The 27,023-nt window shown below is 42.8% G+C and overlaps 1 protein-coding gene across 1 annotated transcript in view; it reads right to left on the bottom strand.

The window, feature by feature from the left end:
* LOC112234365 (glypican-6) overlaps positions 1-27,023 on the bottom strand; it is a 166,356-nt gene that overhangs the window by 32,737 nt on the left and 106,596 nt on the right. The window contains exons 5-6 of the mRNA XM_042306732.1: positions 11,924-12,054; positions 9,748-9,894 (exon numbers count right to left, since the gene is read on the bottom strand). Coding sequence (XP_042162666.1) covers positions 9,748-9,894; positions 11,924-12,054 — 278 coding nt within the window. The remainder of the gene's footprint in view (positions 1-9,747; positions 9,895-11,923; positions 12,055-27,023) is intronic.

The following is a 27,023-nucleotide window of genomic DNA, read 5'->3' as shown; positions in this document are numbered from 1 at the left end:
TGTAGTGTGGTATCTATGGCACTGATCTGAAGCTATCCAATTTCTTTTACTGCACATGAGGCGCCACATCCATGCACAGCTAGAGGACTTTAGTCTCCCAAAAAGCAATCAATGAGTCAGGCACAATTAATTTACATCCACATAAATGTACTGGCGATGGAGAGCACATAGATTTGCAAGAACATGGAAATGGACATCACCCTATCGAGTTATAGAAATCTGAAGCCAAGAGTATAATTGCACAGAAATAATGTGTTTATCAACCTGTTGCGACATCCACATTCAGTAGTGCACCAAATTATGCAGAGACTGGAGCATTACCTAAATCCAAAATGTCTTTACGTGCAAACATTTCTAACTAAATGGTTGTAAATAGCGACAAAACATTATTTTATAATTCAATCATATAACTTTTTTGCTTCCTGCTTTTTCCTGTGATTGAAAAATTATATTGGAATACATTTCCCATCAAATCCTGATAAATCAAGTAAACAGGTTGTGTATCCATGCAGTTAACAGGTTGTGTATCCATGCAGTAAACAGGTTGCGTATCCATGCAGTAAACAGGTTGCGTATCCATGCAGTAAACAGGTTGCGTATCCATGCAGTAAACAGGTTGCGTATCCATGCAGTAAACAGGTTGCGTATCCATGCAGTAAACAGGTTGCGTATCCATGCAGTAAACAGGCAGTAAACAGGTTGCGTATCCATGCAGTAAACAGGTTGCGTATCCATGCAGTAAACAGGTTGTGTATCCATGCAGTAAACAGGTTGTGTATCCATGCAGTAAACAGGTTGTGTATCCATGCAGTAAACAGGTTGTGTATCCATGCAGTAAACAGGTTGTGTATCCATGCAGTAAACAGGTTGCGTATCCATGCAGTAAACAGGTTGCGTATCCATGCAGTAAACAGGTTGCGTATCCATGCAGTTAACAGGTTGCGTATCCATGCAGTTAACAGGTTGCGTATCCATGCAGTAAACAGGTTGCGTATCCATGCAGTAAACAGGTTGCGTATCCATGCAGTAAACAGGTTGCGTATCCATGCAGTAAACAGGTCCATGCAGTATCCATCCAGTAAACAGGTTGCGTATCCATGCAGTAAACAGGTTGCGTATCCATGCAGTAAACATGTATCCAGTAAACAGGTTGCGTATCCATGCAGTAAACAGGTTGCGTATCCATGCAGTAAACAGGTTGCGTATCCATGCAGTAAACAGGTTGCGTATCCATGCAGTAAACAGGTTGCGTATCCATGCAGTAAACAGGTTGCGTATCCATGCAGTAAACAGGTTGCGTATCCATGCAGTAAACAGGTTGCGTATCCATGCAGTAAACAGGTTGTGTATCCATGCAGTAAACAGGTTGTGTATCCATGCAGTTAACAGGTTGTGTATCCATGCAGTAAACAGGTTGTGTATCCATGCAGTAAACAGGTTGCGTATCCATGCAGTAAACAGGTTGCGTATCCATGCAGTTAACAGGTTGTGTATCCATGCAGTAAACAGGTTGTGTATCCATGCAGTAAACAGGTTGTGTATCCATGCAGTAAACAGGTTGTGTATCCATGCAGTAAACAGGTTGCGTATCCATGCAGTAAACAGGTTGCGTATCCATGCAGTAAACAGGTTGCGTATCCATGCAGTAAACAGGTTGCGTATCCATGCAGTAAACAGGTTGCGTATCCATGCAGTAAACAGGTTGCGTATCCATGCAGTAAACAGGTTGCGTATCCATGCAGTCCAGACAAGAACGCGGCAGGAGAAGACACTGAATAAAACTAGACCTTAACGTATACTAAATGGTACAATAAAGGGCCGCCATATCATCAAACATCAGCCATTAAAGGCCCTCTCAGCCTGACACTCTGTAGTGTCTTCATCTCCCTTTGGACATCCAAAATATCCATTCCTCTCTCAGGACTGTGATGGCGGATGGTGACAGGATGTCAGGCAATTAAGCAGTCATTACTCATGGAGCTGGAGCCTGGAGGTATGCTGGCTCCTCAGGGCTCCCACATAAACACTGCAACGCAGCCAGACGACGACACACAGACAGAGACACTTCCGATGTCCCAGCCATCCCAGGCTCGGCTCCCATCTTTTGGTTGGCTAATTCAGCGATGAAGTCAGACACTAACTCTGAATCAAAGGACACCTTAGCTTTTCATACATGCGATATCAACGAGAGTGTAACTGATAATGATGATGATGATAGAGAAGTTAAAGGAGGACGGTGAGCGGTGTAACTTTGGAGGAGGCCTCCCACAGTGAACCCAGACAGCTCTGATGATGAATAAACAGACAAGAGCAGTGATAACTGCTGCATCTGTGGGAGACTGCAGCTACAGTAGGAGAAGCCACAGGATCCTAGTTAATAACTGGATGCTACTTGGCAGCTGGTGGTGGGCTGCTGCCTGGCAGCTGGAGGTGGGCTGCTACCTGGCAGCTGGAGGTGGGCTGCTACCTGGCAGCTGGAGGTGGGCTGCTACCTGGCAGCTGGAGGTGGGCTGCCGCCTGGCAGCTGGAGGTGGGCTGCTATCTGGCAGCTGGAGCTGGGCTGCTATCTGGCAGCTGGAGCTGGGCTGCTACCTGGCAGCTGGAGGTGGGCTGCTACGTGACAGCTGGAGGTGGACTGCTACCTGACAGCTGGAGGTGGACTGCTATCTGACAGCTGGAGGTGGGCTGCTATCTGGCAGCTGGAGGTGGGCTGCTATCTGACAGCTGGAGGTGGGCTGCTATCTGACAGCTGGAGGTGGGCTGCTATCTGACAGCTGGAGGTGGGCTGCTATCTGACAGCTGGAGGTGGGCTGCTATCTGACAGCTGGAGGTGGGCTGCTATCTGACAGCTGGAGGTGGGCTGCTATCTGACAGCTGGAGGTGGGCTGCTATCTGACAGCTGGAGGTGGGCTGCTATCTGACAGCTGGAGGTGGGCTGCTATCTGGCAGCTGGAGGTGGGCTGCTTCTGGATGAGCAGACACCCCCACAACCCCAAGCCTAATCCAAACTGCAGCAATCTACAGTATTGCCTCCTCTATCACATTTATCACGCCCACTTCTGGATTCATATTTTTGTAGTCTGATCATTGATTGTTAAAGTTAACCCTTTTACTGAGGTGGGCTAAATATGGGTCACAGAGTGTTTCTTGGTAATCTTAAACAAATCTACTTTGAAACAAAAGCATCCACCTCACACACATGGTTATGGGCATTAAAAAAGAAGACACCTGTACCATGTCAGATAAAGAGTTTAAATGTATTACATTTTGAGTTTGCATCCCAAGATTACACTTTATATACATCATAGAAGACTGAAATATAACACAACTGTTTGACAGAGACACACTGGATTTTCGGCATATTCTTTTTTGTAATGTTCAAACATTATGAAATTATGAAAAAATTCCACATTCCACCGATGAGGCCACGAGGTAATTTGACTACAGGAAAGGGCTACAGAATGATGCAATTACATTACCATATGTCTGCACTATATCTATATCTATATATATCACTATATATATATTTTTTTACACTGCTTTAATACCCCCTATAACTCATACATCAATGAAAATACATTCTGACATACAAAATGCATTTTGTATTCAGAAATAGATTCTTTAGCAGAAATTCATTTCTCTGTGGGCAGTGTGATTATTTTAAGACAACGTCCAGCTTCACATTTCATGCTAATGACGGGCTTTGCATAAAGAAAAGCATACCCGTGTGTCTGTTTAACATTCTGGCTCTCGCCAACACCACAACAGCTCCTTGCATTATTATTGAATGAACTCTATGGCATCATGAAACTGAGAGGACGGCTGACTATGGAAAGCTACAGTACTGTAGTAACTCAAACTTTTTATGGAGCCGGTAAGATCTATGAACCAATCAGCACAGCAGAGAACTAGACACCCCCTGACTACAGTGCACATGGATGCTCATAACGGGATACCCTCATCAGGTGTCCTTGTCTAGCCGTCACATGTCCATAATCAGCCTCTGTCACTCACCTCAACATCTAAAGGGAATCTCCAAGCTGGCTAAATGCCCAGTTATTCATGAGGCAGTCTGGAGGCCTCGTTTCACTCTGTCTGCCATTTGAGCAGCCACCCAGATGACGACTGCCACCGGCGCCACCCCCGGTGGTACACCTGACAACTATCTACAGCACCGGTCCTGGTGGTACACCTGACAACTATCTACAGCACCGGTCCTGGTGGTACACCTGACAACTATCTACAGCACCGGTCCTGGTGGTACACCTGACAACTATCTACAGCACCGGTCCTGGTGGTACACCTGACTACTATCTACAGCACCGGTCCTGGTGGTACACCTGACTACTATCTACAGCACCGGTCCTGGTGGTACACCTGACTTCTAATACGATGTTTAACAGCCAATGTTGTTACAGAACACCATAAAATACAGAGGCCCTGACTAAGGTCTCAACAGCTCCAAAAATGCAATGCTTTGTAATCAAACGCAGACCACTCTGCAATAACATAAAACATGTTACTTAAAAGAGTACTCTTATGGGAGTAGCTTCTGAGACAGTGGCTGAGATGGTGGCTGAGATATATACACTGCTCAAAAAATAAAGGGAACACTAAAATAACACATCCTAGATCTGAATGAATGAAATATTCTTATTAAATACTTTTTTCTTTACATAGTTGAATGTGCTGACAACAAAATCACACAAAAATTATCAATGGAAGTGTGTGTGGCCTCCACGTGCCTGTATGACCTCCCTACAACGCCTGGGCATGCTCCTGATGAGGTGGCGGATGATCTCCTGAGGGATCTCTTCCCAGACCTGGACTAAAGCATCCGCCAACTCCTGGACAATCTGTGGTGCAACGTGGCATTGGTGGATGGAGCGAGACATGATGTCCCAGTCCATAGCATCAATGCCTTCCTCTTGCAGGAACTGCTGACACACTCCAGCCACATGAGGTCTAGCATTGTCTTGCATTAGGAGGAACCCAGGGCCAACCTCACCAGCATATGGTCTCACAAGGGGTCTGAGGATCTCATCTCGGTACCTAATGGCAGTCAGGCTACCTCTGGCAAGCACATAGAGGGCTGTGCGGGCCACCAAAGAAATGCCACCCCACACCATGACTGACCCACCGCCAAACCGGTCATGCTGGAGGATGTTGCAGGCAGCAGAACGTTCTCCACGGCGTCTCCAGACTCTGTCACGTCTGTCACATGTGCTTTCATCTGTGAAGAGCACAGAGCGCCAGCGGCGAACCTGCTTTCATCTGTGAAGAGAACAGAACGCCAGTGGCAAATTTGCCAATCTTGGTGTTCTCTGGCAAATGCCAAATGTCCTGCACGATGTTGGGCTGTAAGCACAACCTCCACCTGTGGACGTCGGGCCCTCATACCACCCTCATGGAGTCTGTTTCTGACCGTTTGAGCAGACACAGTTGTGGCCTGCTGGAGGTCATTTTGCAGGGCTCTGGCAGTGCTCCTCCTGCTCCTCCTTGCACAAAGGCAGAGGTAGCGGTCCTGCTGCTGGGTTGTTGCCCTCCTACGGCCTCCTCCACGTCTCATGATGTATTGGCCTGTCTCCTGGTAGCGCCTCCATGCTCTGGACACTATGCTGACAGACACAGCAAACCTTCTTGCCACAGCTCGCATTGATGTCCCATCCTGGATGAGCTGCACTACTTGAGCCACTTGTGTGGGTTGTAGACCCCGTCTCATGCTACCACTAGAGTGAAAGCACCGCTTGCATTCAGGAAGCTTAGGAACTGAGAAGTGGTTGGTGGTCACCACCTGCAGAACCACTCCTTTATTGGGGGTGTCTTGCTAATTGCCTATAATTTCCACCTGTTGTCTATTCCATTTGCACAACAGCATGTGAAATGTATTGTCAATCAGTGTTGCTTCCTAAGTGGACAGTTTGATTTCACAGTAGTGTGATTGACTTGGAGTTACATTGTGTTGTTTAAGTATTCCCTTTATTTTTTTGAGCAGTATATATATTGTATACCGTTGGGGCTTTAGATGTCACTGTGCTTGTTTACAACAGTAGTTGCCAGGCAATACACAACCCTATCTCGTCTGTACAGATGTCAGAACTTAATTTGATCCATCGCGTCGCAGGAGGAAAATAAGATTCCTGCAGCAGGAGGATTTGAATGAATATTTAATATTTAAAATCACTATAACAGCGTGGTCATCTAGCAATTCACTGAACAACTATCCCAAAATGGAAATATCTGACACGAATTAAACAAGCAACCAAATCGTTCTCCTCAGTACATGTTAGTGAAGTCGACACAAATCAGAATAATTATCCTACGGTATAGGGTCCTCCTCTCACATATTGCTCGGTCTGCTGCTCCATCAGTGTGGACATGACAGGTAAGCTTGTATGCATGATGTCATACAGGCTACGATTTTTTGAAAATAACCTATTTTACTGACTTTTTAAGAATTAATTAATAGCCAGAATAGTGGTGTTTCACTGTGAAGATAATATATGTACATTTAATATTAAATGACACCAATACTCAAGATAAAAATGGGTTTATATTTGTTGATAACTAATATTGAAAAGTGATGAACCAGAAACTTGTGGAGACATCAACACTTTGAATAAATGCTAACATGTGTATTGTTTATTCCTATATCTGTGCATTAGTCCTTAAAACACAATCAATTGTCCAAATACGTAATTCCCGAGTGAGGGACATCTCAAGGAGATTAACCTCCAACATTCATAAGTTTGTTCAGTACATGAGGGCAAATTTAATCATGACAGCCACAGGATTCTTTTTTAAAGACAGGACAGGAATTTACAGGTTGTTGTTCCAGCCCTTCACTAACACCTAATTAAACTTATTGGGATCTAAATTGAAGATTTGCACACAGTGCAAACACCTGTGACAGAAATCAAGTCTGTATTCAAAAATGAGATTCATAAGTTACAATGTCCTGACAAACCTGCATGATAAACAATAACATGGGTAAATCTATTTCTATCTAACATTGTGATGTTAGATAGAAATATGGTGATTATCCTTGTGACTGGGAAATTCACAACAAGTTATTTACGTCTGCAGGGTGTCAGGGTGGGACATCCTTCAACCTAGAACATGCAGAGATAAGGGGGGAGGAATTAACCACACTGCTCAAATGTCTATGCTGGTTGAAGTTGCTGAAGCCACAACTACCTTCATTAAAGTACAATCGTTTTTATTACAGTTTTGCATATTTTTAAGCTTGGTCAAGTTGTAAGTGTAGAATAACTTAGGCTCTAATTTTGTTTAGTAACGATAGATGAATGAAAAGTGGCAAGAGAAAGTTAGCTAACGTTAGATAGGCAACGTTAAACAGACACTGCTTGCAGCTAGCTAGCAAAACAGGCTCATCCTCAGAAAGCCCTAATTATTTGGCTGGCTAGCAAGCCTAGATTGAACAGAGCACCGCTGGCTAAATTTCCTATGTTATTCATCAGATGTTGGTAAAATGTCTTACCTCCAAAACAAGTTAGGCAGGACTGTTTTCTCCTGCCAAGCCAATGCAATGGAGTGAAACGTGACCAGGTGCCAAACTTTAGTCCATCCTCGGCAAAGGATACATTGGATTGGCCAATTTTGACGTCCCGCCTAGAAATTCTGCCTCAAAAGGCAGCATCCTTATTATCGCCAGCTGATGTCTCGTTAAACCATCAATACATGCTAAATCCATCCACACCGCTGATCTCAATTACAACCATTACTGGTCACCTAATTACCACTTCCTAAAATATTATGTACATGTCCTGCTTGCAACCAAAGTCTTTCAAGATATGTTCGCCCTCTGGTTGGTATTGTCATCGCAACAACTTACTAATTTTGAACAGACTAAGGGCAATTTATCTATACTAAACAAATAAATAAATATAATAAACACTTTCAACAATTTTATTCAAAAGTGTCTGGTATGGTCATTTCTTATCAATATCGAGGGTAAAATAACCCTGGACTGTCCATATTTGAAACTACATCAAGTCAATCAGGGGATTTAGTTATTTGTGCCAGAAGGGCGTGGGTCGGAATCAAATCCACGCTAACAAGGTAGGCCTATATGTGCGTCCTAACCACTAGACCACCCCAGGCCAAGATTGAACTCAATTTTGACATTTCATCTGTAAACTTCAGATACACTAGACACTTGTATGTCGTAGCCTAGCGGAGACCAATATCTGTCTTGTGTTATTTAGTTATTTATTTATTTATAAAACAACGGGTGTTGATGTGTAGGGCTGCATTTCATGTTTAATTTCTTTTACATTTATTTGAACGATGCAGTAATAGGACCTAGGTCTATAGCGTTTGAGCGAGTGAGAGAAAACATTATTTTGATAGCAAGCCCTGATCCCAAAGACCTGACTGCCCCCGCATGGAGAGAAAGAGAACTGCTCATTGTCAGCCACTCAAGGCTCATTTGAATTTCAAGATGAATCAGGAAAATTCTCAATTACAAAAGAGTGATCAAGTTAAGATCCGACCTCTGTAATTCTTATTTTTCAGTGACAATACATTAGAGAGTAGGGCATAGGAGACAATAACATACAATAGAGTCCCAGACAAAATTATAAACGTTAACAGTAGAATTCATAGAGCTTACACTGTGTTGCATCGCACTCCAGACAATCCTCTGGTAAGCAGCATAGAATAAGAAAAGAAGCACTTTAATTAAATAGAGCAGGAAGAGGGAGGTACACACACACACATGACATCCAAATGCATTAATCCGACGACATCAGAGTCCTTCAAAAAGAGTTAAGAGGAGGAACAAAGTTAAGGAAAATAATAATGACTATTCATTAATTAAATAGATGGAAGAAAATGTATATTTTCTTATAATGGTATTCTGGTTTTAGCATGAAGTCATGCATAACTTCATTTTCTCAATCCAGTTATTATTTTCCTGTGTTACAAAATAGAGTTGACATTCAATTGAGTCCATAATTGAAATACTGTCGAAATACCGAATGAAAGGAACGTCTGTGCGTAAGTTGAATATTGTTCAACTTGCAGCTACAAATGTTATTCATCAAACAGACGCATATTGAATAGATAAACACATTTAGAATACATTCAAAATGAAGTGCTTGAGGATTATTGAGAGAAACACATTTAACCTCAAGGTTTTTGTTCTCCTACAAATATAGCACTGCACGATAGAGACAGACTTTTGAAATCGGTCAATTTGACAAGCCTTAACTCCTGGCCTTCACATTACCCTCTGCATGCAGACAAAGTGACTGGACTTGTACAAATAATAAATGCAGATACATTTCTCACACCTGAATTGGACTGTCAGCTTTATATTGAGCTTAGGATCCTAAAGCCTACCCTTACCAAAACACCAAGTTAATGTCACTGCGATAAAAACCGGAACACGATTCAATGATTCAAAACAAAGCTAATCTGATTGAAAGTAAAGGTTTACTTTGTACAGCAAACACCTGCCTCTGTCAATCTCTCAAATTCTATGAATCTTTTCTTTCTTATTTGTGAGATACACAAAGACAGGAAAAGCATGGGTTGCTGGACACTTCTCTTTGCACTACCGGGGTAAAGCTGATGATTTGTTAACAAACACAGATCGATAGAGAGAGGGAAAGAGGGGCCTGAACGGAGGGCGTTTTAATCAACAGTGTCAAGACAGAAAGACAAATTATGTTTACTCTGAGGCAGTGGCTCTGTGGGCTGTGTGTCTCTGCTTCTCCTTACCAGTCTGTCCAGGCTGGTGCCAGCTGCAGTGGTGGGCCGCTCCTCTGGGCTGTAGGGCCTGAAACGGGCGTTGAAAACATCCGAAATGCCGCGTGTAGACCTGCCACCCATTCCTGAGGGCTTTGGCTGGCCGCAGCCTTGAAAAACCTGCAATTACACAGAGAAGGACATTGAACTGCTGGACTGCGAGAGAAGCTAGAATTACCTGGGATGTGGAAAAGATGGAAAACAAGATGTTTTGATAATGCTTTGCGGATCCTAAGGCCTTAGGATCCTAAAGCCTTGTGGATCCTAAAGCCTTGTGGATCCTAAAGCCTTGTGAATCCAATGGCCTTGTGCATCCTAAGGCCTTGTGAATCACGAACATGACAGTGCTCAAAGTCACATTTATCTAACCAGAGCTGATAGGTTTTTCAAATGAGCACAACCAGCCTTGTAAAATATCATGGAGTTCACTTTTTAAAGGATTATGGGCAATTCACCACATATATTGTACTTTAAAGATAAACAAATCTGTATCATGAGAAAGCTATTGGAGTATTTATCCTTGAACGAGAGCAAGCATTCAACATGTAGCCTTGAACGAGAGCAAGCATTCAACATGTAGCCTTGGAGGAGAGCAAGCGTTCAACATGTAGCCTTGGACGAGAGAGAGCATTCAACATGTAGCCTTGGACGAGAGCAAGCATTCAACATGTAGCCTTGGACGAGAGCAAGCATTCAACATGTAGCCTTGGACGAGAGCAAGCATTCAACATGTAGCCTTGAACGAGAGCAAGCATTCAACATGTAGCCTTGGAGGAGAGCAAGCATTCAACATGTAGCCTTGAATGAGAGCAAGCATTCAACATGCAGCCTTGAAGGAGAGCAAGCATTCAACATGTAGCCTTGAATGAGAGCAGAGCATTCAACATGCAGCCTTGATTGAGAGCAAGCATTCAACATGTAGCCTTGGAGGAGAGCAAGCATTCAACATGTAGCCTTGGATGAGAGCAAGCATTCAACATGTAGCCTTGAGGAGAGCAAGCATTCAACATGTAGCCTTGATGAGAGCAACCATCCAACATGTAGCCTTGATCGAGAGAGAGCATTCAACATGTAGCCTTGAACGAGAGCAAGCATTCAACATGTAGCCTTGATCGAGAGAGAGCATTCAACATGTGGCCTTGATCGAGAGCAAGCATTCAACATGTGGCCTTGATCGAGAGCAAGCATTCAACATGCAGCCTTGAACGAGAGAGAGCATTCAACATGTGGCCTTGATCGAGAGCAAGCATTCAACATGTAGCCTTGAACGAGAGCAAGCATTCAACATGTAGCCTTGAACGAGAGAGAGCATTCAACATGCAGCCTTGAACGAGAGCAAGCATTCAACATGTAGCCTTGGAGGAGAGCAAGCATTCAACATGTAGCCTTGGATGAGAGCAAGCATTCAACATGTAGCCTTGGAGGAGAGCAAGCATTCAACATGTAGCCTTGGATGAGAGCAACCATCCAACATGTAGCCTTGATCGAGAGAGAGCATTCAACATGTAGCCTTGAACGAGAGCAAGCATTCAACATGTAGCCTTGATCGAGAGAGAGCATTCAACATGTGGCCTTGATCGAGAGCAAGCATTCAACATGTAGCCTTGGACGAGAGCAAGCATCCAACATGTGGCCTTGATCGAGAGCAAGCATTCAACATGTAGCCTTGATCGAGAGCAAGCATTCAACATGTAGCCTTGGACGAGAGCAAGCATCCAACATGTGGGCTTGAACTAGAGCAAGTATTCAAGCCTGTGTAGACTGAAAAATCTCCTCACAACCACTTCAGTTTATTCTTGCAATGACTACAATTTTGTGGGCAAAGTAAAATGCTGTAAAACACAGGAAACACATTAACTTCTGTTAGTTGAACTAAGATTATCTAACCAATGGGGAACATGTAATTCAAATACAAAGACCTAAAATTGGATATAATGAGAATGGTTTGCAATACTCACCTAAAGCACGATTCAGTTGGTTTTCAAATATAAACTGTACCTGACAGAATACAGCTGTGCCCTACTGTCCTTACAGACTTAATGTGGGAGTACAGAACAAGTAACGCCATACACTTTTAATGTGTGTTTTATTGGACTCTAGACACTTTATTTGCTTCTGGAAATCAGTTTGATTAATTTGGTTGACATACCTTGTAGGAGAGCTGGACGCTGTTGTCTTGCATATTCATGATGGCCTCTGAAATCTTCACATCAATGGGCTCCATGACAGACTCAATGTTGAAGGGTCCCTCCAGCCTCTGTGCCACCAGCAACATGGCATCTGTCACAGAATAAAGGAAGGAGAAAACATTAGCCACAATGCCTTCCAAAAGCTTTGAGTTTGAGGATGTATGGGTATCCAGAGAAAGCAAATTATCCCCATTTGCATTCAATGCTTTACCATGGTATCAATATGTAAATTCATGTATCTCTTCAGCAAAATGTACAGTGGCGTCAGACAATATTCATACCCCTTAACGTATTCAACATTTTGTTAAATATATTGTTTGTTCTCACTCACAGAATACACCTACCTACAGAATACCCCATAATGACAAAGTGAAAACATGTTTTTCAAAATGTTTGCAAATGTATTTATAATCTAATACAGAAATATCTCATTTCCATGCCAAGAGTGTGCAAAGAATTTGAAGAATCTAAAATCTATTTTGATTTGTTTAACACTTTTATGGTTACAACATGATTCCATACGTGTTATTTCATAGTTTTGATGTCTTCACTATTATTCTACAATGTGGAACATAGTAAAAAATAAAGAAACACCCCAACATTTTGACTGGTACTGTAAGTATTCACACCCTTGACTCAATACATGTTCGAATCACCTTTCACAGTGATTACAGCTGTGTCTCTCTCTCTCTCTAAGAGCTTTGCACACCTGGATTGTACAATATTTGCATATTATTCTTTAATTTATCCAAGCTCTGTCAAGTTGGTTGTTGATCATTGCTAAACAGTCATTTTCAGGTCTTTCCATAGATTTTCAAGCACATTTAAGTAAAAAACTGTAACTAGGTCACTCAGGAAAATTCAATGTTGTCTTTGTAAGCTTTCTGTTTTAGTTTATTATCCTGCTAAAATATGAATTTTCTTCCCAGTCGGTTGGAAAGCAGACTGAACCAGGTTTTCTTCTAGGATATTTACTTTTTTTCAACAAAAAAACCCAACCTAGTCTTTGCCAATGACAAGCATACCCATAACATGATAAAGCCACCACCATGCTTCAAAATTTGAAGTACTCAGTGATGTGTTCGCCCCAAACATAACGCTTTGTATTCAGTACATAAAATGTTACGTTAGTGCCTTATTGCAAACAGGATGCAAGTTTTGGAATAGTTTTATTCTGTACAAACTTCCTTCTTTTCACTCTGTCATTTAGGTTAGTATTGTTGAGTAACTATGATGTTGTTGATCCATGTTCAGTTTTCTTCTATCACAGCCATTAAAGGGATACTTCAGGATTTTGGCAATGAGGCCCTTTGTGTACTTCCCAAGAGTCAGATGAACTTGTGGATACCAATTTTATGTCTCTGTGGTAGTTTCGCGAACCAATTCTAACTAACATTAGCACAATGACTGGAAGTCTATGGGTATCCAAAGTGTACAAATAGACTTCCAGTCGTTGCACTAATGCTAGTTAGCAATTGAGCTAACTAGCGCTAGTTAGCAACTGAGCTAACTAGCACTAGTTAGCAACTTCCTTCAAACTGCAAGTAAAGACATAAAAATGGTATCCACAAATTCTTCTGACTCTGGGTCAGTAGATCAAGGGCCTCATTGCCAAAATTCCAATGTATCCCTTTAAACTCTAACCGTTTTAAAATCCCCATTGGCCTCATGGTGTAATCCCTGAGCGGTTTCCTTCCTTTCCGGTAACTGAGTTAGACAAGGCGCCTGTATTTTTGTAGTGACTGGATGTATTGATACACCATCCAAAGTATAATTAATAACTTCACCATGATCAAAGGTATATTTAATGACTGCTTTTTTGTGTTTTTACCCATCTACCAACAGGTTCCCTTCTTTGCGAGGCATTGGAAAACCTCCCTGGTCTTTGTGGTTGAATCTGTGTTTGAAATTCACTGCTTGACTGAGGGACCCTACAGATAATTGTATGTGTGGGTACATAGATTAGGTAGTCATTCAAAAATCATGTTAAACACTACTTATTATGTGACTTGTTAAGCCAATGTTGAATACTTTCTGAAGGCAGTATACAGAATATAGTATATACACTGAAAAATATAAATATAAATATAAAATAGAACATTGTTATTGTTCATATAAGGAAATCAATCAATTTAAATAAATAAATTAGGCCCTAATCTATGGATTTCACGTGAATGGGAATACAGATATGCTTCTGCTGGTCACATATACCTTAAAATGAATGTAGGGATGTGAATCGGAAAACCAGTCAGTATCTGGTGTGACCACTTTTTGCCTCATGCAAATGAAATATAGTTGATTGTGGCCTGTGTTGTCCCACTCCTCTTCAATGTCTGTGAGAAGTTGCTGGATATTGGCGGGAACTGGAACACGCTGTCATACACATTGATCCAAAACATCCAAAACTTGCTGAATGGGTGACATGTCTGGTGAATATGCAGGCCATGGAAGAACTGGGACATTTTCCAGGAATTGTATACAGATCCTTGTGACATGGGTCCGTGCATTATTATTTTGAAACATGAGGTGATGGCAGCGGACGAATGGGCCTCAGGATCTCATTAAGGTGTCTCTGTGCATTCAAATTTACATTGATAAAATACAATTGTGTTCATTGTCCATAGCTTATTCCTGCCCGTACCATAACCCCACTGCCACCATGGGACACTCTGTTCACAACGTTGACATGAGTAAACCACTCACCCACACAAAGCGGCAGGGTAGCCTAGTGTTTAGAGCGTTGGACTAGTAACCGAAAAGTTGCAAGTTCGAATCACCGAGCTGACAAGGTACAAATCTGTCGTTCTGCTCCTGAACAGGCAGTTAACCCACTGTTCCTAGGCCGTCATTGAAAATAAGAATTTGTTCTTAACTGACTTGCCTAGTAAAATAAAGGTACAAATTTTAATTTAAAAAAAGCCATACACAAAGTCTGCGGATGTGAAGCCATTTGGACGTACTGCCAAATTCTTTGAAACAACGTTGGAGGCGGTGTATGGCAGAGACATGAACGTTCAATACTCTGGTGACAGCTTTGGTCGACCTTCCTGCAGTCAGCATGCCAATTTCACACTCCCTCAAAACTTGAGACATCTGTGGCATTGTGTTGTCTGCCAAAACTGCACATTTTGGAGTGGCCATTTATTGTCCCCAGCACCAGGTGCACCTATGTAATGATCATGATTGATAATCAGCTTCTTGATATGCTACACCTGTCAGGTGGATGGATTATCTTGACAAAGAGAAATGCTTACTAACAGGTTAAAAAAAATGGGATCTTTGATTTCAGCCCATGAAACATGGGACCAACATTTTACATGTTGCATGAACATTTTTGTTCAGTATATTTATGAATCACGCAAAACACTTGGTATTGGCCAATATTCATCTGTCATACTTGACAATAGTGTCTCATCATAACAAATTGTTATGTGGGTTTGACACATTAAATGAATTACCGCATCTCATTGCAGCAACACATAATTATGTAGCATGAACACTTCTGGGAGTAAAATTCAATTTCTATGTAGATTAACTCAATAGAGTCAATATAATTTAGTTGTACAAAATAAAACGAACAGCGCTGATGAGTCATTGTTTTCATAGAATTTCTCAAAGCGAAGCACTTTGAGGTCTTATTTACATCCGCCCCAGACACGGACACTATAAAGTCACTGAGGCCTTATTTACATCCGCCCAAGGCACGGACACTATAATGTCACTGAGGTCTTATTTACATCTGCCCAAGGCATGGACACTATAAAGTCACTGAGGTCTTATTTACATCCGCCCAAGGCACGGACACTATAATGTCACTGAGGTCTTATTTACATCCGCCCCAGGCACGGACACTATAAAGTCACTGAGGTCTTATTTACATCCGCCCAAGGCACGGACACTATAAAGTCACTGAGGTCTTATTTACATCCGCCCCAGGCACGGACACTATAAAGTCACTGAGGTCTTACTTACATCCGCCCAAGGCACGGACACTATTTCATGAGTGTCAAAGGCTTTTATTGACAAATACATGAAGTTGATGCAAAGAGTATATTTGCAGTGTTGACCCTTCTTTTTCAATACTTCTGCAATCCACCCTGGCATGCTGTCAATTAATTTCTGGGCCACATCCTGACTGATGGCAGCCTAATCTTGCATAATCAATGCTTGGAGTTTGTCAGAATTTGTTGTGTTTTGCTTGTCCACCTGCCTCTTGAGGATTGACCACAAGTTCTCAATGGGATTAAGGTCTGGGGAGTTCCTGGCCATTGACCCAAAATATCAATGTTTTTTTTCCCCCGAGCCACTTAGTTATCACTTTTGCCTTATGGCAAGGTGCTCCATCATGCTGGAAAAGGCATTGTTCATCACCAAACTGTTCCTGGATGGTTGGGAAGGTAACCATGGTTGACAGAGGAAGAACAATGATTCCAAGCATCACCCTCCTTTTAAAGCTTCCAGTCTGTTATTCGAACTCAATCAGCATGACAGAGTGATCTCCAGCCTTGTCCTCATCAACACTCACACCTGCGTTAACGAGATAATCACTGACATGTCAGCTGGTCCTTTTGTGGCAGGGCTGCAATGCAGTGGAAATGTTTTGGGGGGATTCAGTTCATTTGCATGGCAAAGAGGGACTTTGCAATTAATTGCAATTCATCTGATCACTCTTCATAACATTCTGGAGTATATGCAAATTGCCATCAAACAAACTGAGTCAGCAGACTTTGTGAAAATGTATATTTGTGTCATTCTCAAAACGTTTGGCCACAACTGTACATCTGCCCAGAGCATGGATGCTATAGAGTCACTTTGAGATCTTATTTACATCCTCCGTGGGCACGGACACTATAAGGTCACTGAGGTCTTATTTACATCCTCCGTGGGCACAGACACTATAAGGTCACTGAGGTCTTATTTACATCCTCCATGGGCACGGACACTATAAGGTCACTGAGGTCTTATTTACATCCGCTGTGGGCATGGACGCTATAGAGTCACTTTGAGGTCTTATTTACATCCTCCGTGGGCACGGACACTATAAGGTCACTGAGGTCTTATTTACATCCTCCGTGGGCACAGACACTATAAGGTCACTGAGGTCTTATTTACATCCTCCATGGGCACGGACACTATAAGGTCACTGAGGTCTTATTTACATCCGCTGTGGGCATGGACGCTATAGAGTCACTTTGAGGTCTTATTGACATTGTCCCCGAGCATGGGCGCTATAGAGTCACTTTGAGATCTTATTTACATCCTCCGTGGGCATGGACGCTATAAGGTCCCTTTGAGGTCTTATTTACATCCTCCCCGAGCATGGACGCTATAGAGTCACTGAGATCTTATTTACATCCTCCCCGAGCATGGACGCTATAGAGTCCCTGAGATCTTATTTACATCCTCCCTGAGCACGGACGCTATAAGGTCACTGAGGTCTTATTAGCACTTCAATCACTGGTCTGGAACAAAAATAACAACATGTGACCCATGAATCAAAGAGATGTCTACTTCAGAAGAATTCATAAGAAATACACATCTCATCCTCTTTCTTATTAATTGTCTACTGTATAAGACAATATTCTGCGTGTCATTGCTGTCTAGAATCACTTAGCGAACCAGAGAAGCCCTTTAAAATAAGAAATTGTAATTAACTTGCTAGATAAATAAAGGTTAAATAAATATTTAAAAAAAAAAAATATATATATATATATATACAGTTGATATATATGTACAGTTGAAGTCGGAAGTTTACCAACACTTAGGTTGGAGACATTAAAACTCGTTTCGTTTTTCAACCACTCCTTAAATTTCTTGTAAACAACTATAGTTTTGGCAAGTCGGTTAAGACATCTACTTTGTGCATGACAAGTAATTTTTCCAACAATTGTTTACACACTTATAATTCACTGTATCACAATTCCAGTGGGTCAGAAGTTTACATACACTAAGTTGACTGTGCCTTTAAACAGCTTGGAAAATTCCAGAAAATGATGTCATGGCTTTAGAAACTTCTGATAGGCTAATTGACAAATTTTAGTCAATTGGAGGTGTACATGTGGATGTATTTCAAGGCCAACCTTCAAACTCAATGCCTCTTTGCTTGATGTCATGGGAAAATCAAAAGAAATCAGCCAAGACCTCAGAAAAAAATGGTGGACCTCCACAAGTCTAGTTCATCCTTCGGATCAATTTCCAAAGGCCTGAAGGTACCACGTTCATCTATACAAACAATACTATGCAAGTATAAACACCATGGGACCACACAGCCGACATACCGTTCAGGAAGGAGACGCGTTCCTACAGATGAACATACTTTGGTGTAAAAAGTGTGAATCAATCCCAGAACAACAGCAAAGGACCTTGTGAAGATGCTGGAGGAAACAGGTACAAAAGTATCTACAGTAAAACGAGTCCTATTTTGACATAACCTGAAAGGCCGCTCAGCAAGGAAGCCACTGCTCCAAAACCGCCATAAAAAAGCCAGACTACGGTTTGCAACTGCACATGGGGACAAAGATCGTACTTTTTGGAGAAATGTTCTCTGATCTGATGAAACAAAAACAGAAATGTTTGGCCATAATGACCAACGTTATGTTTGGAGGAAAAAGGGAGGTGCTTGCAAGCCGAAGAACACCATCCCAACCGTGAAGCACGGGGTGGCAGCATCATGTTGTGGGGATGCTTTGCTGCAACAGGAACTGTTGCACTTCACAAAATAGATGGCATCATGTGGAAAGAAAATAATGTGGATATATTGAAGCAACATCTCAAGACATCAGTCAGGAAGTTAAAGCTTGGTCGCAAGTGGGTCTTCCAAATGGACAATGACCCCAGGCATACTTCCAAAGTTGTGGCAAAATGGCTTAAGGACAACAAAGTCAAGGTATTGGAGTGGCCACCACAAAGCCCTGACCTTATTCCTATAGAACATTTGTAGGCAGAACTGAAAATGCGTGTGCGAGCAAGGAGGCCTTACAACCCTGACTCAGTTACACCAGCTCTGTCAGGAGAAGGGCCAAAGTTTGCCCAAGTTTGCCCCCCCCCCCACAAGGGTGCGTTCTGAGCCCTCTCCTGTACTCCCTGTTCACCCACGACTGCGTGGCCACGCACGCCTCCAACTCAATCATCAAGTTTGCGGACGACACAACAGTGGTAGGCTTGATTACCAACAACGACGAGACGGCCTACAGGGAGGAGGTGAGGGCCCTCGGAGTGTGGTGTCAGGAAAATAACCTCACACTCAACGTCAACAAAACTAAGGAGATGATTGTGGACTTCAGGAAACAGCAGAGGGAACACCCCCTATCCACATCGATGGAACAGTAGTGGAGAGGGTAGCAAGTTTTAAGTTCCTCGGCATACACATCACAGACAAACTGAATTGGTCCACTCACACAGACAGCATCGTGAAGAAGGCGCAGCAGTGCCTCTTCAACCTCAGGAGGCTGAAGAAATTCGGCTTGTCACCAAAAGCACTCACAAACTTCTACAGATGCACAATCGAGAGCATCCTGGCAGGCTGTATCACCGCCTGGTACGGCAACTGCTCCGCCCACAACCGAAAGGCTCTCCAGAGGGTAGTGAGGTCTGCACAACGCATCACCGGGGGCAAACTACCTGCCCTCCAGGACACCTACACCACCCGATGTTACAGGAAGGCCATAAAGATCATCAAGGACATCAACCACCCGAGCCACTGCCTGTTCACCCCGCTATCATCCCGAAGGCGAGGTCAGTACAGGTGCATCAAAGCTGGGACCGAGAGACTGAAAAACAGCTTCTATCTCAAGGCCATCAGACTGTTAAACAGCCACCACTAACATTGAGTGGCTGCTGCCAACACACTGACACTGACTCAACTCCAGCCACTTTAATAATGGGAATTGATGGGAAATGATGTAAATATATCACTAGCCACTTTAAACAATGCTACCTTATATAATGTTACTTACCCTACATTATTCATCTCATATGCATACGTATATACTGTACTCTATATCATCGACTGCATCCTTATGTAATACATGTATCACTAGCCACTTTAACTATGCCACTTTGTTTACATACTCATCTCATATGTATATACTGTACTCGATACCATCTACTGTATCTTGCCTATGCTGCTCTGTACCATCACTCATTCATATATCCTTATGTACATATTCTTTATCCCCTTACACTGTGTATAAGACAGTAGTTTTGGAATTGTTAGTTAGATTACTTGTTGGTTATTACTGCATTGTCGGAACTAGAAGCACAAGCATTTCGCTACACTCGCATTAACATCTGCTAACCATGTGTATGTGACAAATAAAATTTGATTTGATTTGATTTGTGGGAAGCTTGTGGAAGGCTACCCGAAAGGTTTACCCAAGTTTAACAATTTAAAAGGCAATGCAACCAAATACTAATTGAGTGTATGTAAACTTCTGACCCACTGGAATTGTGACACAGTGAATTATAAGTGAAATAATCTGTAAACAATTGTTGGAAAAGTTACTTGTGTCATGCACAAAGCAGATGTCCTAACCAACTCGCCAAAACTATAGTTTGTTAACAAGACATTTGTGGAGTGGTTTAAAGATGAGTTTGAAGGACTCCAATCTAAGTGTATAAAAACTTCTGACTTCAACTGTATATATATATATTTTTTTTTTTTAATTTTAACAAGAGCCATGGGTTATTTGTTATTGTCATGGAGCAGAGCTACTGGAGTCCATCCTGGGGGGATATATATAATGGTAATGTGGGACTGGGACCTTCTGTGGAATTACAGGAGTGGAAAATCTACAGTCACAAGGGGACCTGGCTAGCTAGCAGCCCCAGAGGCATGTTGGCATTTATAGTCATGAGTCTTGACCTGGGGAGCGGTCAATAGCTGGCACAGCCATAAAGTCAGAAGATCTGACTTTAAACCTAATTCTTACCTTCATCACTCTGTTAACCCCTGATGCCTAACCTTAATTTAAGACCAAAAAGCACATTTTAATTTTCTTTTTAAGATTTAGCCAACAGCTGGCCCATCTAGTGGAAAAGGCTCAGTTCTGCCTTCAGAGCAAGTCTCATGACAATAAAAGTCCACCTGCACTCCAGAGAGGTACACTGAGACCTAAGTAACACTACTCTAAGGCTCCCTACTACTAGTAATCTGCATTAGCATTGATGAGGTGGATGCTACGCTACAGGACTGTTTTGCTAGCACAGACTGGAATATGTTCTGTGATTCTTCCAATGACATTGAGGAGTACACCCCATTAGTCACTGGCACACACAGATGCGTAAACATCTCTACCTCTATTTGGCAAATCTGACCATGATTATATCCTCCTGATTCCTGCTTACAAGCAAAAACTAAAGCAGGAAGCCTCAGTGACTCGGTCAATAACAAAGTGGTCAGAGGAGACAGATGCTAAGCTAAAGATCTGTTTTGCTAGCACAGACTGGAATATGTTCCAGGATTCTTCCGGTGGCATTGAGGAGTACACCACATCAGTCACTGGCTTCATCAATAAGTGCTTCAATGACGTCGTCCCCACAATTATTGTACGTACATACCCCAACCAGAAGCCATGGATTACAGGCAACATCAGCACTAAGCTAAAGGGTAGAGCTGCCACTTTCAGGGAGCGGGACTCTAACCCGGAAGCTATTAAGAAATCCTGCTATGCCCTCCGACTAACCATCAAACAGGCAAAGCTTCAATACAGGACTAAGATTGAATCGTACTACACCGGCTCTGGCTCTCGTTGGATGTGGCAGGGCTGGCAAACTATTACAGACCAGAAAGGGAAGCACAGCCGCGAGCTGCCCAGTGACACGAGCCTACCAGACGAGCTAAACTTCTTCTATGCTCGCTTCGAGGAAAGTAAAAACATGTCTGAGAGCATCAGCTGTTCCGGACGACGGTGTGATCACACTCTCCGTAGCCGATGTGAGTAAGGTCAACATTCACAAGGCCGCAGGGCCAGACGGATTACTAGGACGTGTACTCCTAGCATGCGCTGACCAACTGGCAAGTGTCTTCACTGACATTTTCAACCTCTCCCTGTCTGAGTCTGTAATACCAATATGTTTCAAGCCGACCACCATAGTCCCTGTGCCCAAGAACACTATTTATTTTTTATTTGATTTGATTTCACCTTTATTTAACCAGGTAGGCTAGTTGAGAACAAGTTCTCATTTGCAACTGCAACCTGGCCAAGATAAAGCGTCAGAATTCGACACATACAACAACACAGAGTTACACATGAAATAAACAAAACATACAGTCAATAATACAGTAGAATTAAAGAAAACCAAAAGTCTATATACAGTGAGTGCAAATGAGGTAAGTTAAGGAAATAAATAGGCCATGGTGGCGAAGTAATTACAATATAGCAATTAAACACTGGAATGGTAGATTGGCAGAAGATGAATGTGCAGGTAGAGATACTGGGCTGCAAAGGAGCAAAATAAATAAATAAATACCAGTATGGGGTAGGTAGATGGGCTGTTTACAGATAGGCTAAATACAGGTGCAGTGATCTGTAAACTGCTCTGACAGCTGGTGCTTAAAGCTAGTGAGGGAGATGTGAGTCTCAGTGATTTTTGCAATTTGTTCCAGTCATGGGCAGCAGAGAACTGGAAGGAAAGACGACCAAAGGTGGAATTGGCTTTGGGGGTGATATACCTGCTGGAGCGCATGCTACGAGTGGGTGCTGCTATGGTGAGCTGAGATAAGGCGGGGCTTTACCTAGCAGAGACTTGTAGATAACCTGTAGCCAGTGGGTTTGGCGACGAGTATGAAGCGAGGGCCAACCAACGAGAGCGTACAGGTCGCAATGGTGGGTAGTGTATGTGGCTTTGGTGACAAAACGGATGGCACTGTGATAGACTGCATCCAGTTTCTTGAGTAGAGTGTTGGAGGCTATTTTATAGATGACATCACCGAAGTCGAGGATCGGTAGGATGGTCAGTTTTACGAGGGTATGTTTGGCAGCATGAGTGAAGGATGCTTGTTGCGATTGCCATGAAATGGTAGAAATAAAATAGAGTGCAGACAGGACAACAGGAACAATTTGTTAATGCGTTATTGTGCATTGAAAAATTGAAATTCCTCGTTTGAAAGTCATAGCTTGCTGGTAGAAAATGATATAGAGTGGAGCTATGATGATTTCAAAGAATTTACAGTCCATTAGGAGAGTATTCAGACCCCTTGACCTTTTCCACATTTTGTTACGTTAGCCTTATTCTAAAATCTATTTTTTTAAATGACCTAATCAAACTACACACTACCCCATAATGAAAGAGCAAAAAAAAGTATTTCAGAATGTTTGCAAATTTTTTAAAAAATATCGTGATAATTTGAGTGAAAACCTCCTTCCATCAGCAAGGGCATTGAAGATGAAACGTGGCTGGGTCTTTCAGCATGACAATGATCCCAAACACACAGCCCGGGCAACGAAGGACTGGCTTCGAAAGAAGCATTTCAAGGTCCTGGAGTGGCCTAGCCGGTCTCCAGATCTCAACCCCATAGAAAATCTTTGGGGGGAGTTGAAAGTCCGTGTTGCCCAGCAACAGCCCCAAAACATCACTGCTCTAGAGGAGATCTGCATGGAGGAATGGGCCAAAATACCAGCAACAGTGTGTGAAAACCTTGTGAAGACTTACAGAAAACGTTTGACCTCTGTCATTGCCAACAAATGGGTATATAACAAAGTATTGAGATAAACTTTTGTTATTGACCAAATACTTATTTTCCACCATAATTTGCAAATATATTCATTAAAAATCCTACAATGTGATTTTCTGGATTTTTTTTCTCATTTTGTCTGTCATAGTTGAAGTGTACCTATGATGAAAATTACAGGCCTCTCTCATCTTTTTAAGTGGGAGAACTTGCACAATTGGTGGCTGACTAAATACTTTTTTGCCCCACTGTATATCACATATACATAAGTATTCAGAAACCTTACAGTACTTTATTGAAGCACCTTTGGCAGCGATTACAGCCTCAAGTCTTCTTGGGTAAAATGCGCTACGAGATTGGCACACCTTTATTTGTGCAGTTTCTCCCAATCATCTCTGCAGATCCACTCAAGCGCTGTCAGGTTGGATGGGGAGCATCGCTGCACAGCTATTTTCAGGTCTCTCCAGATATGTTAGACCGGGCTCTGGCTGGGCCACTCAAGGACATTCAGAGACTTGTCCCGAAGCCACTCTTGCCTTGTCTTAGCTGTGTGGTTAGGGTCGTTGTCCTGTTGGAAGGTGAACCTTCGCCCCAGTCTGAGGTTCTGAGCGCTCTGGTGCAGGTTTTAATCAAGGGTCTCTCTGTACTTCACTCCGTTCATCTTTCCCTCGATCCTGACTAGTCTCCCAGTCCCTGCCGATGAAAAACATCCCCACAGCATGATGCTGCCCCAACCATGCTTCACCGTAGGGATGGTGCCAAGTTTCCTCCAGACGTGACATTCAGGCCAACGAGTTCAATCTTGGCCAGAGAATTTTGTATTTCATGCCTTTTGGCAAACTCCAAGCGGTTGTCATGTACTTTTTTACTGAGGAATGTCTTTCGTCTGGCCACTCTACCATTGGTACTGCAGAGATGGTTGTCCTCCTGGAAGATCATCCCATCTCCACAGAGGAACTATGGAGCTCTGTCAGAGTGACCATCGGGTTCTTCGTCACCTCCCTGACCAAGGCTCTTCTCCCCCGATTGCTCAATTTGGCTGGGCGGCCAGCTCTAGGAAGAGTCTTGGTGGTTCCAAACTTCTTCCATTTAAGAATGATGGAGGCTACTGAGGTCCTGTGGACCTTCAACGCTGCAGACATGTTTTTAGTACCCTTCCCCAGATCTCTGCCTCGACACAATCCTGTCTCGGAGCTCTATGGGCAATTCTTTAGACCTCATGGCTTGGTTTTTGCTCTGACATGCACTGTCAACTGTGGGACCTAAAGACAGGTGTGTGCCTTTCCAAATTAGGTCTAAGATTTCTTGTTAGATATTACTGCATGGTTGGAACTACAAGCACAAGCATTTCGCTACACTCGCATTAACATCTGCTATCCATGTGTATGTGACCAATACAATTTGATTTCATCAATTTAATTTACCACAGGTGGACTCCAATCAAGTTGCAGACACATCTCAATGATGATCAATGGAAACAGGATGCACCTGAACTCAATTTCAAGTCTCATTGCAAAGGGTCTGAATACTTATCTAAATAAGGTATCTGTTTTAATTTTAAATACATTTGCAAACATTTCTAAAAACCTGTTTTTGCTTTTTCATTATGGGGTATTGTGTGCAGATTGATGAGGGATAATTATTTTTTCATCCGTTTTAGAATAAGGCTGTAACGTAACAACATTTGGAAAAAGGGAAGGGGGTATGAATACTTTCAGAATGCTCCATATAATAGTGAAACTTCCAGTGTCCCATAACTAGGCTGGACAATTGCAGAATATGGATGACAGTGGTCTTTGGGGACTTGCTATCATTAATGGCAGGGAAAGGAGCTGAGAAATGGCTGGGCAATGTTACCTCAGTCAGCTCCAGTACCATTTCCTTTATGTCTGATGCCAGCGCTTTGACGAGTAAACTGTTTGTTTACACTGAGGCAGCAGATAGCCTGTGACGTTCTGTTAGATATCCAGCAACACAGCTAAGGCCAGGGAATAGGCTGGATCTTGTGGTTTCCTACCTCCTGTCTGTGAAGTGGCCACGAGCTCAATTAATTTTATGTTGCCAAAGAAAGGGGAATTACACTGAGCACAAAATTAAGATTCAAATTGTATTTTCATATGATTATGCAGATCTGAAGACAATAACCTTGTACTTCAAAGAATGTACGTCAACCAAGCTTTACGTACACATAATCCTTTATCAGACAGTGCCAGTATGTATCCATGTTGATAATATACATACAGTATAATCTGAATGTATGCAACAGGCCTTAGGAATGTTGTAGGGACAAAAAACAATTCCAGAACTCAAAGAAACAGTTTTTCAAAAAGTGACAATTCAGGTCAGAGCAGTCAGTGGTGAGGTCCTCCTCTGATCTCTCATGCAAAGAGTGAAAGGAACTGCCGTCAGCAGCACCAGGGAAGATGGCAATCTTTCCCAGTCGTGTGGAGTTAAGATAAGTTTAATCAGATGGGCACTACAAACACAGGGAGCCCAGGATGCAGCGCCCACAGAAAGACAGAAGGAAGGTAGTGTCGAAACCTACCAAAAACCAAATCCAATCCCTCCTAGACACCTTCCTGGACAAAATGTTTCTTACCCCTTTTTTCCCCAATTTCGTGGTATCCAATTGTTTTTTAGTAGCTACGATCTTGTCTCATCGCTACAACTCCCGTACGGGCTCGGGAGAGACAAAGGTTGAAAGTCATGCGTCCTCCAATACACAACCCAACCAAGCCGCACTGCTTCTTAAAACAGCGCGCATCCAACCCGGAAGCCAGCCGCACCAATGTGTCAGAGGAAACACCGTGCACCAGGCAACCTTGGTTAGCGCGCACTGCGCCCAGCCCGCCACAGGAGTCGCTGGTGCGCGATGAGACAAGGACATCCCTACCGGCCAAGCCCTCCCTAACCCGGATGACACTAGGCTAATTGTGCGTCGCCCCACGGACCTCCTGGTCGCGGCCGGTTACGACAGAGCCTGGGCGCGAACCCAGAGTCTCTGATGGCACAGCTGGCGCTGCAGTACAGCGCCCTTAACCACTGCACCACCCGAGAGGCCCTTATTTACAATTTTCAATGAACAAATAAGGTTTTATATATAAGATGGCTAAATAAAGAGCAAAATTATTGATTATTATAATATTATTATTTGTGCTCTGGTCCTATAAGAGCTCTTTGTCACTTCCCACGGGCCGGGTTGTGAGAAAAACTCACTCTCATGTTTAATAAATGTATCGTACAGTGTGTGTGTGGCAGGCTTACAATGATGGCAAAAAAACAACATTTGAGAGTGAGCTGACCCTGATACTAGAGGGGGTACACAGCTGGAGGTTTGAAGGGGCACGGGACTATGAAAAGTTTGGGAATCATTGCCCTAGAGCACACAA

The sequence above is a fragment of the Oncorhynchus tshawytscha genome, linkage group LG26 (genome assembly GCF_018296145.1).
Source record: "Oncorhynchus tshawytscha isolate Ot180627B linkage group LG26, Otsh_v2.0, whole genome shotgun sequence".
Classification (NCBI taxonomy): Eukaryota; Metazoa; Chordata; class Actinopteri; order Salmoniformes; family Salmonidae; genus Oncorhynchus; species Oncorhynchus tshawytscha.
The sequence above is the reverse complement of the archived record's forward strand: the minus strand, read 5'-3'. Positions and strand labels throughout refer to the sequence as shown.